Below are 21272 nucleotides of genomic sequence, written 5' to 3' on the forward strand. Positions count from 1 at the left end.
TTTTTTTTTTTTTTTTTTTTTTTTTTTTTTTTTTTTTTTTTTTTTTTTTTTTTTTTTTTTTTTTTTTTTTTTTTTTTTTTTTTTGTGTAATTCTGCATTTTTTTAATTCCAAACGTCACAATATTTTCTATCGTTTGTATCACAGAATTCAAAACCAGTTTTTTGAAAAGAATCTACCAAACAAAGACCCAGTGAACTGGAAACAAGTAATCGAATCTGAATTGCATACTATATATGCTCTCAGAGCTTTTGATCCAAACACTGTCAATTTGTAGGATGTGATATTCGTTATTATTCTCCCTTTGAAGATTTTTATTTTTAGTTTTTGAGTGATCTCTGCTCAGTAGCATGGATATCACATCTTTTTATCGACAGAAGTTTTGTGGCCATTTAAAAGAAATGATTTCGTCTGTGCTTTTTAATTTATGGCTTCCTTTTTGCAATTATTTGTGTTAGAACTAGAATATGCTATGACCCTTGTTATCCTCTTCCTCATAGGATATCGCATCTAATTGTTAGAAACCTAATGTTGGTACGTTAACAATGTTGTGGGTAACTGTATTTGCTAATAATTGTTGTGTAGAAGATAGATGTGATAGTCTGAAATTTTGAGGCACTAAAAAGGAAGCTTGAGTTCGTATTTCTGTTAACTCAATTAGTGTATTATATTTAATTGATTAAATCTAACCCACTCAAACTTCGTACTAAATTTTTCTTATAGATGTTGCGTACAACGATTCCCACCTCTCTCAGTTGGAGAATTGATCATTTATGAAGCCTTAGTAAGGCTTCTTCTAAAGAAAAAACTATCTATAAATCCCCCATCCACCCACCCATATTTTTCACTGCTACAGAGCTACTTCAATTGTATGTGGGTGGATGAATGGCTGATAAAATTCACTTATCAAGTAGGATTCGTCTTTAATGTATCCTCCATTGCTCTCGACTGTTACGCTTGCATATGAAATTGGTGACTTGCAGTCAGCATATTGTGATTAAACCTGTATGTATGGCTAGACCATTCACCTGAGATGTCTCTCGTCCTGTCAATAATGTATTCTGTCGTTATGTTTTGTATGAAGTGATAACATAGCAGTATGCCAACTTGAGCATATTTCATCAGTCAAGTATCATAGTAATAGATCAATAATGTATTTTGCCGCTTCTTCAGAGATTTGTTTGGGACTATAGTGCTTTCACTGATTGAATAAACCTGATGTAAGCTCGCTACTACTAAGATTGATATTATTTCTGTGCAGGCGTCCTCTGTTAATTATGGTGTTCATACTGTAAATCTGTGCTCCACCAGACTGCTTTGCTGCTGCCTCTGAAGAACAATATGCTAGGATGGAAAGTCTCAAGTGACGACTGCCAAAATATGCCAGATTTTGCAACTTATGTAAACTGTGGCTCATGTTTCTGGGATGTAATTGTTTCATTTGTCATCTGTATTGTGAAGACTGAGGATAGATACAATGGAAGACTTTCAGTGAAGCAGACTGAGTTTCTTAGAATATATAGCACTCCAATGGCCCATTTAGTTATGAATTTTATTACTTTCTTATTTCTTCACGAAAAGAAAAGGAACAATCCATTTCGTGAGCGGATTGTGGTTGAATAACATGTGTGCCTTTCATGTGCCTTCCGTATCTATTTGTTAGGAGCTCTGTTCTTTTGATTGAAGCTCGGAGGCTTTTAGCTATTAAAACTCAAAACCGCTGAGGAGATTATATTTGATTGGATAGTTCCTTTGATCTCCCAGCGTATTAAGGTACCACTACATCCTGCAACTTCATATTTTGGTTACGTGGCCCTTGAGACTTTGTGCTATTCGTATTTTTTTGTCCCTTGCAGAAGGCCTTTGCAACAGTGAACTATGAGAAAGCGCTTAGTTCAAAACCGTTGGCTTGACGGAGACCAGGTAACTAATAAAATCCGTTTTTTCATTTTTCAAATAAAGTTTCCAAAGTAAATTTTAAAAAACCAACAAATTCATTTCTGAGATTGAGCAACGTAATTTTATCGCTGCTCGCGGATGTCTTATAGAACCAATAGACACTGGCTTTAACTTGGATACATATTTCAGTATGCTTACTACTACAGCATGCAGGGTCACTCAGTTTGATTTTTTTTTTTTTAATCTGAAATTAGTCATTGTCCTGCTGACCATTTGGGAGAAAAAATAAACGGATGAAAATTTCAAAGGGCTGAAAGTTTCTCAAGTTTCGATGGGGGGTTGAAAACATAACACTTGTTATCCGATGTTTGGAAGAAGGTTGTTCCATTATCTGGATACCAAAAGGTAGTGAGTGAATATTATTAGTAAAAGTTGGTGCCTTTAACCACGTGGCTGTCACACACTCGCTAAAATTCGATCAGGGATTCGTAGGCCACTCATATTCCTTCCCTTTAGTATTTTGAGGGGGACGTTCTGTTTGTTACGAATATTGGAATAGAAAATCCATAGAATTGTTGGAGACTTGAAATACACTATTAGATTCCTACAAATGAAGAACGCACTCATTAATTTGAGTAGTTGAGATCTCTGGAATGCTGATTGAATTTTAAAGTACACAATGTTCAGATTTTAAGATGAATTTCAGATGAGAAGTTCATGGTTTGGTTTGTAAACAAAAATATGATTCAGAGAATTACTTTTTGGCTTCCTTCAGCGTTGCCCCATTGCCTGTCTGTCGTTATCCAATTGTGCTTCATAATAAAAGAAAAAATAGAGCATCAAGGTCGACCTTTTGATGCTAAGAAGCCGCCACGTGCATTTATTGATTGCTCAAAAAATATGTGCCACGCGTTAATTCACACGCTAGAGCAATAGCCTTTTCTTCCTTTCTTTTTTTAATAATTCTTTTTCAATTAGTTTATATGTCAACGAAACTTAGAGGTAATCTGGAATTTGTTTTCCATGTTCAAATTCATTCGGTAAAATGTGTATAACTTTGTTGTTTTCTTTCCTTTTTTTTTTTTTTTCACTTATAAAATTTGGATGCTTTTAAATCGTTCCAGCAGAGACAAAATGAAAAGGGGATTTTTGCAATGAATCTTCCCCATCTGAATAATTATTTTCATCAATAAAGAAAAAGAGTTGCTTGGGTCAAGTCTCCCCCAAGGGTGTAAAGTTGCATCAAAAGTAAGTTCCCATTTGCAAGCTGCCTTTTCTTTTCCTAATACCTTCTTTCATATTTCACTTTCATTATAAATTGTGCTTACCCTCTTCAAATTTTCAAATTTAAAGTAATCATTACTACCATTTAGCCTGTGATCATAGCAAAAAAGATGATAGTATTTTAATACACTTTTATGATTAGAATATTCCCCATCAGCAATCTATAAGCAATGCTTCTAGCAGAATCAACTTAATTGTGATTTGGAATCCCATTAATGAATAGTATTTTTATGTTTTAATGTTATTGCTCGTGATGTAAACTTCAATTCCAAATCAAATACTTATGATTTTATCATATCATACATAAGAATCCACAAAGGCAAAAGTGTTGTTCTTCAATTTACATGTGATATGACACTAAATTAGAGGGTAAATGAGGGAATATATGTTCTATCAATCAATGAATTTCGGGGCATGTGTATGTATGAAGATTTCTAGTTGGATATCTAAACTTTTAACCTATTACTTGGACTAATTGAGATTGTTTTATTCTAAAAGCCTAAACGAGTTTGATTTAGGGACAGAGAAGAAGAAAGGGAGGGTGGACACCGTAGGTGTTAGTTGATTCATCGAGTGACCAGCCTGCGGTGTCAGTTGATTCATCGAGTGACCAGCCTGCGGTGTTAGTTGATTCATTGAGTGACCACAGGCTGGGCCATGTTAAATTCAGCCTCTTTCAACGTAAGCCCATGTTCTCTCTCTTTTTGAGCTGACAGCATCCTTCCCCTTTTTTTATATTATAAACAGCACAGATTCCTTCTTTTTTTTCTTCCCATCCCATTGGGTTCTGCATCTTTAAACCCTGTAATGACCAGCGACAGACCCATCTTCCCAGTTTCAGCGCCATGAGACCTAAAAGAAAAAGCTTCAATAATAATCATCATCATACAGAAGAAGCCTATGGAGAAGAATTACTTGAATTGGGCACAGGCTTTGGGCACTGCTTGGTGTTTCATGCTGTTGTTGGGCCTTTTGTGTTGTTGCCTCAGCACCAAGCCCCGCCATCACGGCGACACCTCCGCCTCTAATTCCAGCTGCACCTGCGACGGCGGCTATGCAGGTGTCTGATTTCACAACAATCTTTCGGATATGGATACGCCTTTTTTTCTTCTTCTTTCAATTTTCATATCAGATTCTTTTCTTTTATTTTGCTGTGATGGGGTTTTAGGTTCTTGATTATCTCTTGTACATAGAAACTGAAACTCATAGTGATCTTTTTTTTCTCTCTTTCTTTTTCTTTTTCTTTTGGTAGTTCTTTCTTGCTTAGTGGTGTAAACATCGGTATAGAATTGCTTCCGTTGATTGATTCGTTTTTGTGATTAGTGGGTTCAATTCCTGTTCAATAATTTTGTCGTTCTAAATTCATTAATTCCCAGATTGAAAATACGACTTTTGTAATCCATTCAATGCTGGGGAATTGTTTGCCTTTGTCTTAGGTAGTTTCAAAAAGGGAATTGCTGCTGACACTTTTTGGGGGCCATAAGAGTGGCTCTCGGAGCCGCGCAGCCGCTTCGAATTATTTTCTTTCTTGGAGAGATTGATTTGGCACCAACCACTTCCACCCACCCAATGCCAATGGATCCATCTCAATAGAGTTGTATTCATTCCCTTAATTAGTTATTTTTAATTTCTTTTTAAAAGGCCTGATGCCAAACACTTCTTAACGGAGACTTACCCCTTGTAATTAGCCATTTTAATTTTTTTCAAAATGTCTCATAATTGAGGCTAGGCTTCAGGAGCCCTTGTAACACGGTTTACTCAAACTCTAAAATTCTATTGATACCACTATTTTAAGCATAAAGTCTCATGATTTTACTTTAAGTTTTCTAAAAAATGCTTATGTCAATGGAGATTGTATGTCTAAACTCATGATCATTCCTTAATTAGTTAATACAAGATTTGTCTGTCCACCATCTTCAACACCATCCAAATGTCTCTACTATAACTTTGAAACATTTTGCATAGATGGATAATTTTATCGTATACTAAAATCTCACTCTTACCTATTCACACATCCATGCTTTCTTTCCACCCATCTTAATCAAATCATACACGAAACAAATCTGCCAATTTTGGCGTCCTTTCATAACCATTTACTTTTGTATATATATATTTTTTAAATTGAAATAATCATTAAATTCCTCAGTTGAAAGTTCATTAAAAATGGAATCAACCCCATTAATTTTTATTATCTTATCTAATCCCAAACCTGAAGGCTTAATGACCCAAATCCTTGAGTAAATCAAATCTGCGCTGACGGCCAGGTCAGAGGTCACATTCGTTGATTGAAATCGAAAGGTCAACAAACGAAAAGTTCAAATTCAGCGTCAAAAGTATCCATTAATTATAATAAATTGTCCAATCGGAACCACTGTTGAATGAATGAATGAATGAATGAATGGTGGGCCCACTGCGAAAACAAGATCAAACTTCAACACCTACCTAACTAATTAATATTCCACCTATATGTATATAAACGACGCCTCTCCTTCCTCAATCTGCAAGCCTTAACGGTCCTTTTGGGGTTCAAATTTTGAGTCACAGCAATGAGTTGTATTTGTTTCCGAGGCCCAAAGGAGAAGAAGAAGAAGAGCAATCAAACGCATGGCGACAAAGGTGCCCGGAAATTCAGACCTCCGCGGGGATACAGCGGAGGAACTGCAGCTGCTGGTTCCACTGCCGGAAATGGTCATTTGACTGTTTTGACTGATCATGATGGCGGTGTCGTTTTGGCGTCGACGTTTGGTTTTGCGGTTGCTGCAGCTGCGGTGGTTGATGCTGGGGAACATGGTGGAAGCTGTGGTGGTGGAGAATGCGGCGGCGCCGACGGCTGTGGTGGTGGCGGCTGCGGCGGTGGTTGAGATTGTGGCGGTGCTATCGTTCATTGAGATCCTCACAGCCTTCTTTTTATTCTCATCCATGCATTGGCTTTTGTATAACAAACATGAAAAAAGTACAGGAAATAAGCGCAATTTGAGGAAGAAAAAAACAAAAACAAATAACGTTATGAAATGGGCTTAGTTTCATTTTGGGCCATTATTGGGCTTGAATACATTTTGTTAATTTAAACGAATTGGGCCAACATTGGGCTTCAATGCGTTTTGCCAGTCTCAATGGGCTGGGCTATAAAGCCCAATGAATTTAAAGGATTAAATATATATTAATATAACTTAAAAGATTATAAAAAAATAAATATATATACAAAGAAAAATAATGTTAGTGCTGAAATGATATTATTGTAATGAAAATCTAGAGTAGATGGGCAAATATGATAGACGTTTTTCAAATTATTTTAGGTGTAAAGAAGAGAAAAGATGCTTGGTATGGAAGTCCAATTGGTGACTGAGAATTATAATATATAGTTTTTATTTTCATGTAAAATGGAAATAAAATATTTGTATTTTGTGGAACATGTGGATCGATAGACGACTTTCGTTCATATATTAACGGTAAAAATTATTTCTTAAAACATTTAAAAACATAATACTAAAATAAATTTTTTAAAGAAAAGTGAAGAGTATTAAAAATTTAAAAACATTTTCGAATTAAAGTATTTTCTTAGTATATATATTAGAGTTTATGAATATTTTTATTAATTTAGTTTTTTTTATATTTTTATTAATCTTCATTCTTTTCTGCAAAAACGGATGTGAAATCGAATATCCAACCTGGTAATTATTTTTTTCACAGAAAGGTAATAGGGGTGAAATGGTTAAAATAGACAAATACTAATAATAATAATATGTGGGTCCCATGAGGGTACAAGTTTTGGAGTGGTAAAAAAAACTGGTGGACCTACCGTTGATTACCGCCGCAGACTATGGTAAACCCATCCATAGTAATGGGTGGGTTCCACCAGTATTTTATTCACATTCCTTAATTAAGATTGTGCGAACAGAAATTGAAATCATTAAAAGGAAAATAAATAAATAAATAAATTATGCTTTTTCTTTTTCTCATTGTATTTATTCATTTACTTCCACAAAAACTTCCAACTTTTTTTACGATTATAGCTATGTTTTTGTTAATTATATACTTTAAATTCTATAAGATTGAATAAAATAATCTAAATTTTATAGTAGGACTAAATTGTGAGGTCCCAAACAACTGACGAGTGAGTCAGAAGTTCTCTCAACGCCACAAATGTTAAACTAACAAAATATATCATATCATTATGAAAATATGTATAGATGGTCTATTGTTCATGAATATGGATATTAAAATCATCTCTCACTTAACCTAGACATTGTAAACCTAATTATAGTCGAATGGGTTGTGTTATGGTAAATATATATATATATTTTAATGTTCTGGAAAGGAATATGTTTCAAATGTTACATTTAAGTAGTTACAATTAGATTTTGAACTCAAATAGTGGAAATTAGTATGAAGATAAATATATTTATTAATTTTGTTCTTAAAATTTTGAGGTTGAAACGTAGGCTTGGAGGCCCTCGTCGTGTTCTCCAACGTCATCATTTTGTGGTTCAGTTTCCTGTTTCTGTATTCCCCGATCTGGACAAAGCTTTAAATACCGTGTGTCCTCTCCCTTTTCTCCCCACAAACACTCGCTGAGTTACCATACCAACTCGCTCCCCCCTTCTTCCTCTCCCCATGGATCCTTCTCGAGTCTTCACCAGGAATGTCAGGCGCCTCGTCCTCAAGGTTTCTTTCCCCTCTCTTCTTTTTTACATTTCTATCATTCTTTTATTACTTTGTGTTTTTTAAATAAAAATAAATAAATAAATATTGTTTGACGTATGTATGGACATAAATCCAAACAACTGAATCCATTCATATTTTCGAAGTAGTTGCATTTTTGGTGCCTTCAATTTCTCCACAAAGTATACTTGAAATGAAGTTTCCCCCACTTTTTCTCTACGCCTTATATAAATACATATGCCACTTCAAATGCATCTGCTTCATTGTGGGTTTTTATTGCTCCTACAATTTTCTGATTCGTCTGGGTCGCCTCGTATGTCCCGAGTCGACCCGGTTTCCTCTCTTTCTTTTATTCTTCTCGACCATATATACGTTACCGATGGATTCAATTGATCCTACCAGAACTTTCATAAGAAATATTAAGCGTCTGGTGGTTAAGGTACCCATCATAAATCCTACTCTGTTTTTCTTTTCTAATTCGTCTCCACATTCCCTGAAATGTGGGTTCTCGATTTTACTGCTCAAATGAAATCAATGAATAATGTTTTTGTTGAATAGGTTTTGTTTTGTTTTGTTTTGTTTGTGATAATGACTGAAGGTTGGGACTGCTGTGGTTACCCGTGGAGATGGGCGACTGGCATTGGGAAGGCTTGGGGCTCTGTGTGAGCAGGTGATTATATTTGGTTTAATTGGGAATATTTTAGATCCATTGCCTTTGAGTTTGAGATTAAGAACAAATTCATGGCGGAACAGTTGAAGGAGTTGAACTCTCGAGGGTACGAGGTTATTTTGGTCACATCAGGGGCTGTCGGTCTTGGTCGCCAAAGGCTCAGATACAGAAAATTGGCTAACAGCAGGTTCTCTTCTAAGTTCCCCTTTTCCTTTAATTTCTTCCTTTTCTCTATTGCTTTGTTTCTGTACCACAATCCTTCCCACGTGGGCCAATGCCATTGTGACACGTGTTTCCCTTTTTGATCCCCTCTTTGTATCTAAGGAATAATTTAGAAAATAAAAATATAAAATCTTGATCTCCCACTTCACCCTCTTGGAAGAGGATGGTGGGTCATGTTGGACCCATTTGTAACCACTCAACCTAATGTCTTTTTTGGGCTTTCCCTTTCTGAGCTCAACTCTCCTCTAAAGAGAATTTTCACACTTTTATATCTAATGTTTTTTTGTTCCCCTCCAAGTGACGTTTGATGTGGAATCTCATATTGAATCTTGTGAGATGATCATGTATCAATGTTGCTTCTCCTGAGAAGGTATATTTTTGTTTCTCCAGCTTTGCAGATCTTCAGAATCCACAAGGTGAATTTGATGGAAAGGCATGCGCAGCTGTAGGGCAGAGTAGCCTCATGGCTCTTTACGATACCATGTTTAGCCAGGTAATAAAAGAATTGCATGATCATCTAAAAGCTCTTTATATCAACGTCAGATACAAATTCTTCCTCTGTTCAATTGTTGTTGATTTGCAGCTTGATGTGACCTCTTCCCAACTTCTAGTGACAGATTCAGTTTTTTGCGATACTGGGTTCAGACAACAGCTTTCTGAAACAGTTAACTCGTTGTTAGATCTTAGAGTGATTCCCATTTTTAATGAAAATGATGCAGTTAGTACTAGGAAAACTCCATATGAGGATTCTTCTGGTATCTTCTGGGATAATGACAGTTTGGCAGGTCTATTAGCTTTAGAACTCAAAGCTGATCTTCTGGTGTTACTGAGTGATGTTGAAGGCCTCTATAGTGGCCCTCCAATTGACCCAACCTCAAAGCTAATCCAGACTTTTGTTAAAGAGAAACATTTAGGGGAAATAACATTTGGTGACAAATCCAGAGTCGGCAGAGGAGGTATGACTGCTAAAGTTAATGCTGCTGTTTGTGCTTCTTGTGCTGGCATTCCTGTTGTCATTACCAGGTACATATTAACTCAACCCCATCTTCTCAAATGAGCTGTGATATTTCAATCTAATTCTGATCTGATTTCTGGTGCAGTGGTTTTGCCGCTGATAACATAATCAAAGTACTCCAAGGCGAGATGAAAGGAACTCTCTTCCACAAAGATGCCCATTTGTGGACTCTAGTTAAAGAAGTTTCTGCAAGAGAGATGGCGGTCGAGGCACGGGAAAGTTCAAGGCGGCTTCAGGTCAGGGGAACAAATTTCTTTGATATAACTTCTGAGTTATACGAGTTTGGACTCAAGTTTTGTTTTGTTTTTTTGTTTCCAGGCTCTCAAGTCTGAAGATAGGAGAAAGATATTGCTGGATGTAGCTAATGCCCTTCAAGATAATGAAAATATGATTATAGCTGAGAACTGTGCTGATATTAAAGCTGCAGAGGAGGCTGGATATGAGAAGTCTCTCATATCTCGTTTGGCTCTAAAGCCTGGAAGAGTACTGATTTTTCATCCATGGCTTCAATATCCTTCATAACCATGTCTTTTTTTCTTGATCATATGGGAAGAAAACTAAATGTTTTTTTTTATTTTTTACAGATTGAGCTTCTTGCAAACTCCATTCGAAAAATAGCTGACATGGAAGAACCAATTGGTCGCATTTTGAAAAGAAGAGAAGTAGCAATTCTTCTTAGAACTTGTTTCTTTTTCTATGTTTACTGTTATATTTGAGTTCATGATGCTCCTCTACTATGCCTAGTGATATCTCTGTCACTCCATTCAGATTGCGAGTGATCTTATTTTAGAGAACACCACATGCTCCTTGGGTGTCCTCCTCGTTGTGTTTGAGTCTCGGCCCGATGCTCTAGTTCAGGTCTAATGCTCTCGATGATTCAGTTCAATCGTTCTGCTTGTTGTGAGTACGCTATAATTGAAGCTCATTGCCTTACAGATCGCTGCATTGGCAATACGAAGCGGAAATGGTCTACTTCTTAAAGGAGGGAAAGAAGCCAGACAATCAAATGCAGCTCTGCATAAGGTTCATTTTCACCTGGTTATTCTAGCTTCATTATTGGCTTATTTCAATGTACCTTCCCATTAACGTATTGATTTCGACTTCGGTTAGGTCATCACGTCGGCCATCCCCGACACCGTAGGTGGAAAACTTATTGGACTTGTAACATCAAGAGAAGAGATCCCTGATCTGCTCAAGGTTAGGAGGGAAAGAAGTTGTTTATGCTTGAATGCTGCTTATTAGCACTGAATGAAATGTTCTTATAACAACTTGATGGCTCAGCTTGATGATGTGATAGACCTTGTGATTCCAAGAGGAAGTAACAAACTTGTGTCTCAGATTAAAGAATCCACAAAGATTCCTGTTCTTGGCCATTCTGGTGAGACATCAAGCGCCGCGATATGCTATATGTACTCTGCAAACCAGATCTACTAATGAAGATTTTTCTCTTTTTTTCCCCTGCACAGATGGTATCTGTCATGTTTATGTCGACAAATCAGCTGATATAGAGATGGCAAAGCGGATAGTGTCCGATTCGAAAGTAGATTATCCAGCAGCCTGCAACGCAATGGTCTGTTTGTTTCAAAGGGCTATCTGCGGTCTGCAAAATGTTTCATCTTCTTGACTATATAATGTGCATTCCTTAATGTTTTTTCAGGAAACACTTCTAGTACACAAGGACTTGGCAAGTAATGGAGGACTTATGGAACTCGTCGCCGAACTGCGGAAGGATGGTATAGATGAACCACTTCCTCTTTAACGTATCTCGTATCGATTGCTCGATGTATGGCCATGGACCTTTTGTTGCTCAAGTCTAATTGGTTTCTAATGCAGGTGTGACTCTATATGGGGGACAACGAGCTAGTCAATTACTTAGAATCAGCGAGGCAAGCTCATTCCACCACGAGTACAATTCAGTGACCTGCACTGTTGAAATTGTGGATGATGTCTTTGCTGCCATTGACCACATACATAAATATGGAAGGTGACAGAATCTCCCACATGTTAGCTCTGTTTCTTGCCTCAAGGAAATAGTGAACTGAAACTAACCCCCTACTCTTATCATGGCAGCTCGCATACAGACTGTATCATCACCAAAGACCAGGAAGTTGCTGAAATTTTCTTGAATCAAGTCGATAGGTATGGCTGCTTCTACCTTTTTAGTGCTCTTAACTTGTTCAAGAGGAGGTTAGAGTTTCAAGGGTTGTCTCGTGTTTCCTGTTCTCTGCAACAGTGCTGCTGTATTCCACAATGCCAGTACACGATTCTGCGATGGAGCTCGGTTTGGACTTGGTGCAGAGGTAAGCCATTCCCAAACATTCATGGCCGAAAAACCAAGATCAAATCTGTACTTGTTTCTGATTTCTGGGTGTAACGGCGGAACAGGTGGGAGTAAGTACCAGTAGGATTCATGCGCGAGGCCCAGTAGGAGTTGAAGGACTGTTGACAACAAGATGGTAAAATGATTTCTCCAAATAATGTTTGAAAACAGGGATGGTTTGGCAAGTTTAAAGTCCATTCTGGTGATGATGTTGTGTGTTTGTGTAAATGTAGGATTTTAAGGGGAAGTGGGCAAGTAGTGAACGGCGACAAAGGAGTGACCTACATCCACAAAGATCTCACCCAGAAAAATTGATGGGAGTCGCCACAATGCTCTTCAAGATTCATTTCTTATACCAGCCCATGTTATCATCTCACATTTATTTTTGTCAGTTATTTCCCTTAAGTTTTATTGCAATCTAGAGATTGAGCTAAGATTTCAACTTAGATTCAGTCGCAAACTCTTTTGCTTTACTTTTGTAATCATAAACACACAAAATAATTCAAAAAAAAAAAAAAAAAAAATGGACGTGCTGGAGGAAATATCAAATTGATCATTTCATGGCTTACCGATATCACACAATATCGATCATCTAATTATCGATCAAAAGGCTAAAATGTTCAAACCTACGTCACACAATACCTGTTAGCACTTCAAAGGGTGCAAAAATATACGTAAAAGTATATGCAAATCTTTCGGAATAACTCGCAGGAGTTTCCTCCCAATCCTTTAAAATTAAAATAATGATTTACTACTTATATAGTTCGCAGGATAGTAGGCAAACCCTCCCTACGTAGCATCATAATACAAACCCTAAATAATGCTGTCATAAAAGTCATGACCCTTCTCTAGAAAAAAATCAGTGCTGGTTATTTATTTCTCAATAAAAAATTTCAAATTCTTCAGCCACATCAAGTACTCTCGGCTATCTTTGTTGACCATGTACTCGTGCAAGAAATTTGTCGTGCTGGGTTTAATCCCACGAACCTTAAGATATTTGTGGAAAGCTTTCTGCAAGTTCTCGTCCAAATCACTGCAAAGGAGTAGGAGGAAATTTTTATTTAGCGAACAAATTTTCTCTAGAGGGTAAAAAGAACAAGGATCAAAGGCCAAGTAGACTAACTGGAACTCGGGTCCTTCATATGCAAGCTGGTCTTCAGAACCATCTGGTTTCTTGATTGACAAATGATCTATAGATATTTCATCGGGGAAGGCAGTAACGCCAAATTCAAGACACTCTCCACTATCCTTGGAAATACTCACGACCAGGGGAATGCTGGATTCTTCGCGAGTCTGCTCATCGTTTTCACCAGCTTCGTTATCCTCTTCTTCATCTTCAGCTGAAACATTAGGAATATCAACTTCAACTTTGATACTTTCATCCTCATACTTTCTATAGAGTGATATGGTTCTTTGTCCAGGATTGTCTTGGATTTCAAAAGGAAACTCTTCTGGAATTTCGTCTACCTGCAATACAAGAGCATCCATCGTTACAAACTTCCAATGATAATATTCAAAGAGAACCGAGGCTGTAAACTGTTTTAGACATCAAGTAGGCAGCCCAAGGGTCACCATAACGCATTAAGGAGAAATATTTCTTAGATCTTAAACTAACACAAAATCACCAATCATATAGGACAAGGATGGCTCGGAATCTAGGGTGTTTGAACTTGAATCTATAGGGGAACAAGCACATTGTCCAGGACCATTTTCGATAATGAAAACTTATAACGAGCAATGACAGGAAAATTGCTACAAAAGGCCGTAAACCAAAGAAAATCTCAGTTTCAAGCGAAGTTCTTGTTAAACAGAAAAAGAAGAACAAAATGGAACAACGCTAAAGTAAAAGCCACAAGCATGATGGATATTGCTTACCAATAAATTCACTCAAATATACAGGAAGAGTAAAATACAACAGTTTACGAGTTCGTAAGTACAAATCGTACTTCTACACATCCAGAAAGCACAAAGTGTCTTAGCAAGGAACTAGGAATTGTGCAGAAGTAACATTTAAAGCACCCACCATGAATTACACAAGGTTCTCATGGGATGGACCGAAGTAGGCATTACGAAAGATCCAAAGTTCATAAGAACATGAATTGAATGCTTTTTGCAAAAGAATTCAAAAACTTAAAAGACTAAATGAACTCGATCAATTTCAGAAATCAGCTCAAGGAAGAGAAAAACTCGCTAAATTGAGAAATTCAATAATGCATCGCATGTTTTAGACATGAGTACAAAGATCTCCATCTCGCGCACAAAGGAAAAACAAAATAACGGACAATTCACATGGGTTGATAAGCAACTGAGAGAGAAGTTACGCTGTTCTGATCATCTTCCTCGGCGCATTTAATTTCAGACTCAAGAACTCGAATAAGAGTAACTTCGGCGTTGTTTTTGGCAGACGCGGCCGAATAAGAACGAAAAAATGGGAGAAAGAAATCCGTGTTAAGCTCTTTCCTAAAACTACGGTTCCCAATAGTGATAGCCACAGAGATAGCATGGTGGAAGCTTCTAGGAGTCGCAACCGAGCGTAGGGCGAGGGGAAACACCGACGTGGAAGCCCTACGGAGAATCGAATTCAAAGCCATTTTTCTAATTGGAATAGCAAGGAAGACGAATTTGTTTGCAGAAACAGTAGGGTTTTGGCCCTTTGGAAGACGAAGAACGGAAGGGTTTTACTTCCGTATATTAATATTATTTTTCCTCTCCAAAAATGCCTTCTTCCTCGTGTTGATGGGCCAGCCCAAATAACCACGCAATGGGCTCTTGGTCCACAATAATCCGGCCCAATTATTTTATTTTCTTTTTCCATTTTTTTTTAAATGGAGATAAATAATTTAACGAAAACCAGAGGATATAAAGAGCCTCCCCGGCATTCAGCCTTTTCCTGTCATCACCTGGGGCCACTGATATGTAAACCTAAGCACCGTCTCATTAAACTACAAGACTTTTTCTTTCTGATTTTTTTTTTGATGGGGTTTGTTAGAATTGGTCAATCCATTAGAATAGCTTGAAGTTAGTCATGCCATAAGAATAGGCTTACTTCGTTAGTTTCCTATGAAATCGGATCTATTAGTTAATCTTTTGCCAATATAAATAGAATATGTCCTCAATAGTGTGAGGTACAGTTTTGCATAAACTTGATATGGTATCAGAGCTCAAATAAGATCCACGAGATCCATAGCCTCTGCTGTTAAACATGTCAATCCCAATCAACACAATGTCTTCTCCGTCGATCAGTCAGGTGATTAGTGTTAAGCTTACACAAGAAAATTATCTACTGTGGTCTACCCAAATCCTTCCCTACTTGCGTAGCCAAAACCTTGTTGGTTTTGTGGATGGATCCATGCCTGCACCAAGCCAGACGATCGCCGTTGAACCAAGTGAAGAAACAGGGAATCGCAAAATTATCATCAACCCTGAGTTCACAGTCTGGTACCCCCAGGACCAGCTGGTACTCAGCCTCATCAACTCATCAGTCACTGAGGAGGTTCTCAGCACGATGGTTGGAATCACCACTGCACGAGAAGCCTGGATTACGCTGGAGCGACAATTTGCTTCCACATCTCGAGCAAGAGCAATGCAGATCCGTATGGAACTCTCTACTATCCAGAAAAAGGACATGACAATTGCTGACTACTTTCGTAAAGTAAAACATCTTGGTGATACACTTGCTGCCATTGGCAAGCGAATAGAGGATGAAGAACTCATCGCCTACATGCTGCAAGGACTTGGTCCAGATTATGATCCTCTAGTCACAAGCATTACAACCAGAACAGATGTATACACTGTCAGCGACGTGTATGCTCACATGCTGAGCTATGAGATGCGGCACTTGCGTAAGGGTACATTTGAGCAACTTTCATCTGCTAACAATGTCAATAGGATATCCATTCGTGGAGGTGCCAATGGAGGTCGAGGTAGTCGCGGTCGTAGTCGTCAGTTAAATAGTGGTCATGGACAATCAAGGCGTACTGTGAACAATCCTGGACGTCAACCATCAAAGACACAAAGCAGCTCAGGCATTGTCTGTCAGATTTGTGGTAAGCCCAATCACGATGCTTTGCAATGCTGGCACAGATTTGATCAGGCATATCAAGCCGAAAATAATCTCAAACAAGCAGCTTTGGCAACTAGTGGATACACTAGTGACACAAACTGGTATGTTGACACTGGAGCCACAGATCATATCACCAATGACCTAGAGAGGCTTACCACCAGAGAACGCTACACTGGCACCGACCAAATTCAGGTTGCAAATGGCGCAGGTTTGTCTATCTCTCATATTGGGAATTCATTAATTTCTGGTTCATCTCTTGTTCTGAAACATATCCTATATGCTCCTAAAATCAATAAGCACCTAATTTCAGTACAAAGACTAGCATCTGATAATAATGCTGTTGTAGAATTTCACCCAAACTATTTTTTGGTTAAGAACCGAGTCACGAAGAAACTCCTGCTCCACGGTAGATGTAAGAATGGCCTATACGTTCTACCGCATAATTTCAGTCAAGCCTTGCTGACAGCCAAACTTTCGAAAGAACAATGGCACAGAAGGCTAGGGCACCCTGCATCTCCAATTACCATTAGAATTCTACAAGATAATAATTTAGCTATAGATACTAATATTCCCTCTTCCTCAATTTGTAATGCTTGTCAATTAGGGAAAGCACATCAATTGCCATTTGGTTCTTCTCAGCATGTATCTACAGCACCCCTTCAATTAATTCACACTGATGTATGGGGTCCATCCATTGCGTCAGTAAATAATTCCAAATATTATGTTTCCTTTGTTGATGATTTTAGTCGTTATGTTTGGATTTACTTTCTGAGATGCAAATCTGATGTTGAGTCTGTGTTCCTTCAATTTCAAAAACATGTTGAAACTATGCTAAATACCAAAATTCGCTCCGTCCAATCAGATTGGGGGGGTGAATACCATCGGTTACACAATTATTTCAAATCCACAGGCATTGAACATCATATCTCCTGTCCTCACACACACCAGCAGAATGGGTTAGTCGAAAGAAAACACAGACACATTGTAGAAACTGGCCTTGCTTTACTCGCTCAAGCCAACATGCCTCTATCCTACTGGGATGAAGCTTTCAACACAGCTTGCTTTCTTATAAATAGAATGCCCAGCCGAACCATACAACAAGACACACCACTTCATAAATTGTTTGGTAAAAGTCCAGACTACTCCATGCTTAGGGTGTTTGGCTGTGCTTGCTGGCCTAATTTAAGGCCTTACAACAACAAGAAACTGAGTTTCAGAACTACTAGATGTATATTCTTGGGTTATAGTTCTTCTCATAAGGGATATAAATGCTTAAATAGAAGTACAGGACGTATTTACATCTCTAGAGACGTGGTTTTCGATGAAAATATTTTTCCTTTTGAAGAATCTAAGCCACCAAACAAAACCACAAATCCACATCATCCTGTTCTACTTCCAGCCTTAGCCAAACTTGCTAGTTTTTACACTGAAAATGCTCTTACAGATATTGAACCAGTTGTTAGTAATTCCCATATGAATGATGGTCAAACTGATAATATTGCTAGTGACAACTTGTCTGGTGTCAGCTTATCTTCTGCAGATAATACAAGAAGTTCAGAGGAAATTGCAGAATATGAAGCTGAGAGCAGTTCGATCAATGCTCAAAACCAAACTCATGAACATGTGTCTGATCAACCAACTGAAGCAGCTAGTCAACATCCAATGCGAACAAGGTTGAGAAATAACATTGTACAAGCTAAACAATTCACTGATGGAACTATCAGATATTCAGAAACCTCAAGAAAATTCGCAAGCGCTGTAACTATCACAACTCCGATCATAGAGACTGCTACTGAACCTCGAAACCTGCAGGAAGCCATGCAACATCCAGGATGGAGAGGAGCAATGAATGATGAGCTCTCAGCGCTAAAACGAAATGCCACTTGGGATCTAGTTCCACCCAAACCTGGAATAAATCTCATTGATAGTAAATGGGTGTATAAAGTGAAAAGAAAAGCAGATGGGTCAGTTGAAAGATTAAAAGCAAGATTAGTTGCCAAAGGATTCAAGCAAAGATTTGGTGTTGATTACACTGATACTTTTAGCCCTGTGATCAAACCGTCAACAATCAGGGTCATTCTTTCGCTAGCAGTAACCAAGGGCTGGAATATGAGACAAGTTGATATCCAAAATGCATTTTTGCATGGAATTCTGAAAGAGGAAGTGTACATGCGACAACCACCAGGATTTCAAGACTCAGCCAAACCAAAGAATTACATATGCAAGCTCAAGAAAGCCCTTTATGGCCTGAAACAAGCCCCAAAAGCTTGGCATTCAAGGTTGACTGGAAAGCTTATTGAGTTAGGCTTCAAGGCTTCAGTAGCTGATTCATCTCTTTTTATTCTCAAAAACAGAGAGATAACTATCTATATGCTCATCTATGTTGATGATATAATTATTGTGAGCTCCTCTGATCAAGCAACCGAAAGGTTGATTCAGAAATTGAAAATAGATTTTGCAGTAAAAGATTTGGGTGATCTTGAGTATTTTCTGGGTATTGAAGTCAAGAAAACACGAGATGGTATCATACTGTCACAGAGACGATATGCTTTAGATTTGTTGAAAAGAGTAAACATGGAAAAATGCAAACCTATGTCTACACCAATGGGTTCTGCTGAAAAATTATTCAGAGAACAAGGAATACCCTTATCAGCTGAAGAACAATTCAAATACAGAAGTACAGTGGGAGCACTACAATATTTGACAATGACTAGGCCTGATTTGGCATTTGCTGTCAATAAAGTGTGTCAATATCTTCATACACCTACTGATGCTCATTGGGGTGCTGTGAAGAGAATTCTTCGTTATGTTAAAGGCACACTAGCATTAGGAGTGAAAATTCAGAAATCAACCATGATGTTGTCGGGGTTTTCTGATGCTGATTGGGCTGGTTGTCCCGATGATCGACGTTCAACTAGCGGCTTTGCTGTATTTCTTGGAGCAAATCTAATCTCATGGAGTTCCAGAAAACAGGCTACAGTGTCAAGATCAAGCACCGAAGCAGAATACAAGGCCATTGCGAATCTTACTGCAGAAATGATTTGGATCAAGTCATTACTGAAGGAACTGGGCGTGTATCAATCAAAGGCTCCTCGCCTCTGGTGTGACAACCTCGGAGCTACATATTTAACTTCAAATCCAGTATTTCATGCTAGAACGAAACATATTGAAGTTGATTTTCATTTTGTTCGAGAACAAGTAGCACGTAAAGCAATGGAAGTTCGGTTCATTTCATCAAGTGATCAAGTAGCTGATATCCTGACAAAACCACTGTCTAAAACTCCTTTTACTACACATTGTAACAATCTCAACATGTACAAGACTTGTTGGGATTGAAGGGGACTGTTAGAATTGGTCAATCCATTAGAATAGCTTGAAGTTAGTCATGCCATAAGAATAGGCTTACTTCGTTAGTTTCCTATGAAATCGGATCTATTAGTTAATCTTTTGCCAATATAAATAGAATATGTCCTCAATAGTGTGAGGTACAGTTTTGCATAAACTTGATAGGGTTCCTTTGGATTTGACAGCCAACTACTCCAAATGGCCATTCAAAAATATCAAACAAGAAGAGAAGTAAAACAGAGGCATCCACAGTAAAGAAAGCAATTACATTAATCAATATGCACAACTTTAAGGAGATACCCATCTCCATCACTTTTCAGATCCAAGCGCCGGCGCCTTTGGGCTTTCCAAACACTTGAAGACCCTTTTTGTTTTTCTAGACCAGACAAAATATAAGCGACATATTACAAATTAAACACTTTTTTTTTTTCTTTTCTTTTCTTTTCTCCTCATCAAACTCACCGCCGGTGGTTGAATCAGGCGGCAACCCGACGAGGCGTCAGATGGCGGAGCGGCGACTGAACTCCGGTGGAAATCAGAATCTGGGTGGTAGTGGAAGAGGCTGATTTGGAAGAAGGTGAGGCGGCGGAATATGAGCCGTCTTGAAATCGGCCGGAATCACCGCTGGGAAGTCTGATGTAGGACGTGGACGGGGAGTCGCAGAGCCATGATCGAATCGCCGGGACTTGTTTTTCGTTCTTGTATTGAACAATCGCTTTGTAGACAAAGGGAATTATGCCTTCCATGTGGGAGAGGAAAAACGAGAGCGAGGAGTTTGAACTTTGAAACTTGAAGAGAAAATGGGAGAGGGGATTGGTTTAAAATGGGAGAGGAGATGATGATGAGGTGGCGTAATAGTATGGAGCCCAGGTGTTTACGCTAAGCCACGTAAGACTTGGACGACAAAGGAAAACCAGCCCATAGGTAAAAGTAATATTGAAAGCTCTATTTAAACTATAGTCCTTATCCTCTCCCATATTATCCCACTCCCACCAAATCTTTCTCTTAATCTTCAATTTGACTTTTCAAACTAATTATGTTATTTATTTACTTTCAATTTAATTATTACATTTAATGAAACAAAATCGTCTTAAATGGATTTTAAAAATAGAGCGAATTTTTTATTTTTAATTATTTTTAAAAAAAATGTGGTTTGTGGTTTTAGGGTTGTTTTTCTATGGATGGCTTTGAAGTAAGGAAATAAGGTTTGTGATTTGATTAATGGTGTATAAATGAAGCATCTCACCGCCAAACAAATTATTTAATTATTGTTCATTGGTGGTGCTCAGCATGATTAGCAAGAGTGTCATTACCTAATTTGTGCTTCAAATTATATTTCTACAAAACTAAATTTATTTTTAAATTTTTATTCAATATTTATATTTTGTGTAACTCTGTTGGTTGCGACCAAAATTGAGAGAGCTAAGTCAAGTTGAATTGGTAATTAAAAATATGTATAAATCCAGTAGGCCGTGTGGTCCTAAGCCGTGGGCAGGTAGATGAAGGTCGCTGTCGACCTCATGTGAAGAGAAACCATTTGCCTGCGCCACAGTTTATTTCAAAGAGACCGAGAAGGGTCAATTTTAATGATGGAATAATAATAAATAATTCCTCTAATTTACTCCGTTTCTACAATAATACAAATTTTACTCATATGTCATGTGTTGATTCTAGTTGCTTATAGTTGCATTTTAATATTAATATTTCCAATTTTTACAATATATAACAAAAAAAAAAAAAAAAAAAAAAAAAAAAAAAAAAAAAAAAAAAAAAAAAAAAAAAAAAAAAAAAAAA

At 37.7% G+C, this 21272-nt stretch overlaps 3 protein-coding genes and 1 non-coding gene across 6 annotated transcripts in view; 3 read left to right on the forward strand and 1 right to left on the reverse strand.

The window, feature by feature from the left end:
• The window catches only part of LOC111482045 (PRA1 family protein A1-like), a 5588-nt gene extending 3939 nt beyond the window's left edge, over positions 1 to 1649 (forward strand). Inside the window, exon 8 of the mRNA XM_023127675.1 lies at positions 1260 to 1649. The gene's annotated coding sequence lies outside the window, so the exon portion shown is untranslated. The remainder of the gene's footprint in view (positions 1 to 1259) is intronic.
• A 5964-nt stretch (positions 1650 to 7613) lies between these two features.
• LOC111481470 (delta-1-pyrroline-5-carboxylate synthase-like) lies at positions 7614 to 12600 on the forward strand. 3 transcript variants are annotated; one of them, XM_023126893.1, is made up of 20 exons: positions 7614 to 7846; positions 8246 to 8282; positions 8442 to 8513; positions 8597 to 8700; positions 9126 to 9228; positions 9319 to 9758; positions 9836 to 9986; positions 10069 to 10233; positions 10335 to 10412; positions 10519 to 10608; positions 10687 to 10773; positions 10861 to 10947; positions 11032 to 11128; positions 11217 to 11320; positions 11408 to 11483; positions 11584 to 11734; positions 11821 to 11889; positions 11984 to 12050; positions 12136 to 12206; positions 12304 to 12600. In XM_023126893.1, the coding sequence occupies exons 1-20, from the start codon at positions 7824 to 7826 to the stop codon at positions 12383 to 12385; spliced, it is 2154 nt and encodes a 717-aa protein (XP_022982661.1). In that variant the 5' UTR covers positions 7614 to 7823; the 3' UTR covers positions 12386 to 12600. The 3 variants fall into 3 exon arrangements, with proteins under 3 accessions (XP_022982661.1, XP_022982662.1, XP_022982660.1); XM_023126894.1 differs by lacking the exon at positions 8246 to 8282 and having other exon boundaries at positions 7615 to 7846; XM_023126892.1 differs by lacking the exon at positions 7614 to 7846 and having other exon boundaries at positions 7941 to 8282.
• A 319-nt stretch (positions 12601 to 12919) lies between these two features.
• On the reverse strand, positions 12920 to 14883 carry LOC111481472 (uncharacterized protein At2g39795, mitochondrial). The gene is made up of 3 exons (XM_023126895.1): positions 14392 to 14883; positions 13194 to 13537; positions 12920 to 13103 (listed from the first exon to the last, which is right to left on the reverse strand). The coding sequence occupies exons 1-3, from the start codon at positions 14659 to 14661 to the stop codon at positions 12944 to 12946; spliced, it is 774 nt and encodes a 257-aa protein (XP_022982663.1). The 5' UTR covers positions 14662 to 14883; the 3' UTR covers positions 12920 to 12943.
• An 878-nt stretch (positions 14884 to 15761) lies between these two features.
• Positions 15762 to 15897, forward strand: LOC111482532. Its single transcript, XR_002718223.1, has one exon. It is a non-coding gene; the product is annotated as a small nucleolar RNA Z247 (small nucleolar RNA).
• Positions 15898 to 21272: the final 5375 nt, after the last annotated feature.

Source organism: Cucurbita maxima, unplaced genomic scaffold, assembly GCF_002738345.1.
Source record: "Cucurbita maxima cultivar Rimu unplaced genomic scaffold, Cmax_1.0 Cma_Scf00007, whole genome shotgun sequence".
Lineage (NCBI taxonomy): Eukaryota > Viridiplantae > Streptophyta > Magnoliopsida > Cucurbitales > Cucurbitaceae > Cucurbita > Cucurbita maxima.